This window comes from Microchirus variegatus (assembly GCF_963457635.1).
Source record: "Microchirus variegatus genome assembly, chromosome: 7".
Classification (NCBI taxonomy): domain Eukaryota; kingdom Metazoa; phylum Chordata; class Actinopteri; order Pleuronectiformes; family Soleidae; genus Microchirus; species Microchirus variegatus.
Genome location: NC_139808.1, coordinates 28,019,195 through 28,022,481, shown reverse-complemented (window position 1 = coordinate 28,022,481; position 3,287 = coordinate 28,019,195). Strand labels below are relative to the sequence as shown.

Below are 3,287 nucleotides of genomic sequence, written 5' to 3'. Positions count from 1 at the left end.
CACAGCCTGCAGCAGCTCCTGAGTCCAGACTGTGAGGACCACGCGTGCTTCCGCGGCACAAACCACGCCCCTCCCTCTCCGCCGCCACAGCCAATCAGAAGCAGCGTCAGTGACGCCCAGGAATGCTCTCCGCCAGTCAGAGCGCGTGTTGTTGGGGAGACGCTCACTCGCCTCGCGCACACAACCGTTGAGGCCCTGCTGCTAGCAAGAGGGAAGGTGAGGATACCGGCTTCTGTGACGGCTGCTAAAAGTTTATTTTGCCTTCTAACGGAGCCGCGCCGCTACTGAAAGTTTGTTTACTAAATAATATCTGTCATTTGTTCACCTTAAAGGCGCCTGTTGGAGCTCTTCGCAGTCATTTATGTGTACTTTTCTGTGTCTGTCGAGGTTCGTGTAGTCATTTCTACACAGGTGTTTGTTCGTGTGGTTGTGATATTTAGCTGACTGGGGCGAAACCACCAGACAGTGTGCGTGTGCGTGTGCGTGTGTGTGTGTTTGTGAATAGCTGTATTGTGTGCTCGTGTTGTTACTATTTTAGGTCCCTTTTTTGTCCTAAACAAACCTGGATTACGAACAGCTGGTTAGGCATTACCTGGTTATTGTTGACATTCATGTGTACTACCTTAAAAAAACCCATAACATAACCGGTTAATACCCAACCCTTTCATTATCCTCACCACAGCTCACATCTCAATTTAATCTGAGCCTCAGAAATGGGAGTTCGCCTCATTAGGATCAAGTGTTGCATCCAAAAACTGGCTCAAATATGCATGTAATCTTGGTATTGTGTGTTGTGGTCCCACTGGTTCCCAGGCTTTTTCATTTCCTCTCTCTGTCAGGGAGGGTCTTCATCATAGCCCTGTTCCGGCTGACACGGTGTGTGGCCCTGGTGAGGAGTAAATTTCTAGTGACAGCGAGCTGTCCTGTTGTTTATGGTCGCGCCTCGCTGTCAGCCTGCAGTGCCAAAATCTCATCATCTCCGCTGAGGATGCCGCACACAAACAAGTCCACAAACTCCCCGTTGACTGAGACCTCGGGCTCGGTCCAGTCCGGAGCCTCAGCAGAAGAACCGGAACCCATGTCTCTGGAGGTGAATCTGGCTGCAGGGGAAGGAGGAAGAGGAGGAGGAGGGGAGGAGGACAATATTGGAGATGGCGAGATTATCAAGTCCCCCAGTGACCCCAAACAGTACAGGTAAAAAATCTCTAATATTGCACTATTTGAAAGAGTAATATACACATTACATTAAATAAAAAATGTGGCCATTATCCCGAGTCTAAATTATGCATTGCACTAAATTCTTACTGCACAGTTTATCTCCTCCATTTATTCCGTGTCATTGTTGTTGATATCCTTTCATTTGCCGTTATACACAGCAGAGAACACTATTTTCTCAGTTTGACTATTTGGAAAGTTTGAGGAAATAACCCCCCCGATCTGAAAATGATGCGAGTCCATTTTCCAGCTGAATCAGTACGATTATTGAAGTTTGATGGGACGATTTAATGCTAGAATTGCGACGCCAGTGCCTCGGGCCTCTGCGGGGCACGCACAGAAAAAATGTGCTGCGAGAAAACAAAGCAATTGAGTCTCAGAGGGTGGGAGATGCAGTCTGAGAGGAGATGTGATTTAACAGGCTGTTTCCCGAGTAAGAACAAAGCAACAGTAGCTGTGAAACATGATGGCGCAATGCTGTTTTCACCTTTGACTTCACTCTCGCTCAGGCACATCGTGTTGGAGAACGGACTGCGGGCTCTGCTCATTTCAGACTACAATGGACCGGCGGCGTCTGAGGATGAGGACTCTGATGGAGGAGAGGAAGAGGACGAATCTGGAGATGAAACGGAGGACGAGTCTGAAGAAGACGATGATGATGATGATGATGACGAGAGGGGCTGTGATTATGGCGATGACGATAATGACGGGAAGAAGAAGGGCAATGCGGAGAAGCAGGTACCTGAATGTTCTAAAGCACCATGTTGGTTTGTTAGCAGAAAGCTTGACTCATGACTCTTCGTCGACACTAACTGTAAACCACTTCTGCATTGTTAATGATGCGCATTCAAACATATTAATAATACGAGTTAACAGTGTTTTAAGGGACCTTTCAGCCATGCAGTTAATGATTTTTGGAAACGGGTTGATATATATGGGGTCGCGTCATATTGAACGAGAGTGCGCCGTGTGTATTAAGCATACCAGTGTGGCTCATTTGTGTGTTTTTTAATAGTTTTTGGGCCAACAATATATATATATATATATCCAGCTTTGCCTGCAATAGCGCAGTGCATGTTTATTCTAATCGATTCTTTTGTTAGCTTTGGTGTTTGTCGACGGCATTAATAAAAACACTGAATATAGCCAGGCCTATTATTCAAATGAATCTCTCGACTCGGACGTGAGTCATGACTCGGATTTCCTGTGTGTTTTTTAAGTCTGCAGCTGCTCTGTGTGTCGGAGTGGGCAGCTTCAGTGACCCCGGTGACCTCCCCGGCCTTGCCCATTTCCTGGAACACAGTATGTAATCAGCCTGAGAGATTCGGGTCATTTCTTTTGGATAAAGTACTTATCATTGTTGGTGTTTGTTCACACTTTTAAGTATCCTCCTCCCTGTGCATTCAGTCAATCTCCTCCTAATACACACTTTGCCCATGTGGAAATGTATAGAACGAGCATTTTGTTCCTTGGTTTTCCCCTTTCGCCTTAATTTCAATTTCTTGGAAACGATCTCAAGTTTTCTTTTCTCATTTTCTGTCACATTTTCAAATGAGTTGTTTGATCAAGATCAACTGTTTTGTCTTGTTATCTTGTTGCCTGGCAACATTCCCTAAAGCGTTGCTTTAGTTAAGCAAGATGTTAATAAAACCCGGTTTGGAGCGTGACTGAAAATGCAAAGAAGCGTCCCCAAAAAGTTCTACTGCTGTTTGGTAGTTTAACCCATTAAGGCCTGAAAAGCCTGGAAAAAAATGCTTACACCTGTGGGAGTTTATTTAGATACACATTCACAAAAAAAGTAACGTGAACGGCACTATTTTCAATTAAAAAACAGTAAGAAAATAAAGTAATATCAACTTGTGTCAGTGCCTTGATTTTTTCCTGATGGACAAACTTTAAATCCACTTTCACCCCTTGTATGCAGTTGAAAACACTCCGTCGATTACGGTGGTAATTCTCCGTCTTCCAGTCACTTTCAAAACCTTAAAACTCATCGTCATCATCGCCGACCGAACATAACTACGTCTTAACCATTAATCTGGTCGATTGGTTCATCGTGTTCAAAGTCATCT

At 44.8% G+C, this 3,287-nt stretch overlaps 1 protein-coding gene across 1 annotated transcript in view; it reads left to right on the top strand.

Moving 5' to 3' along the window:
• Positions 1 to 846: 846 nt before the first annotated feature.
• LOC310929626 (nardilysin-like) overlaps positions 847 to 3,287 on the top strand; it is a 27,108-nt gene continuing 24,667 nt past the window's right edge. Inside the window, exons 1-3 of the mRNA XM_083892440.1 lie at positions 847 to 1,194; positions 1,725 to 1,953; positions 2,436 to 2,517. Coding sequence (XP_083748566.1) covers positions 989 to 1,194; positions 1,725 to 1,953; positions 2,436 to 2,517 — 517 coding nt within the window. The 5' untranslated portion in view covers positions 847 to 988. The remainder of the gene's footprint in view (positions 1,195 to 1,724; positions 1,954 to 2,435; positions 2,518 to 3,287) is intronic.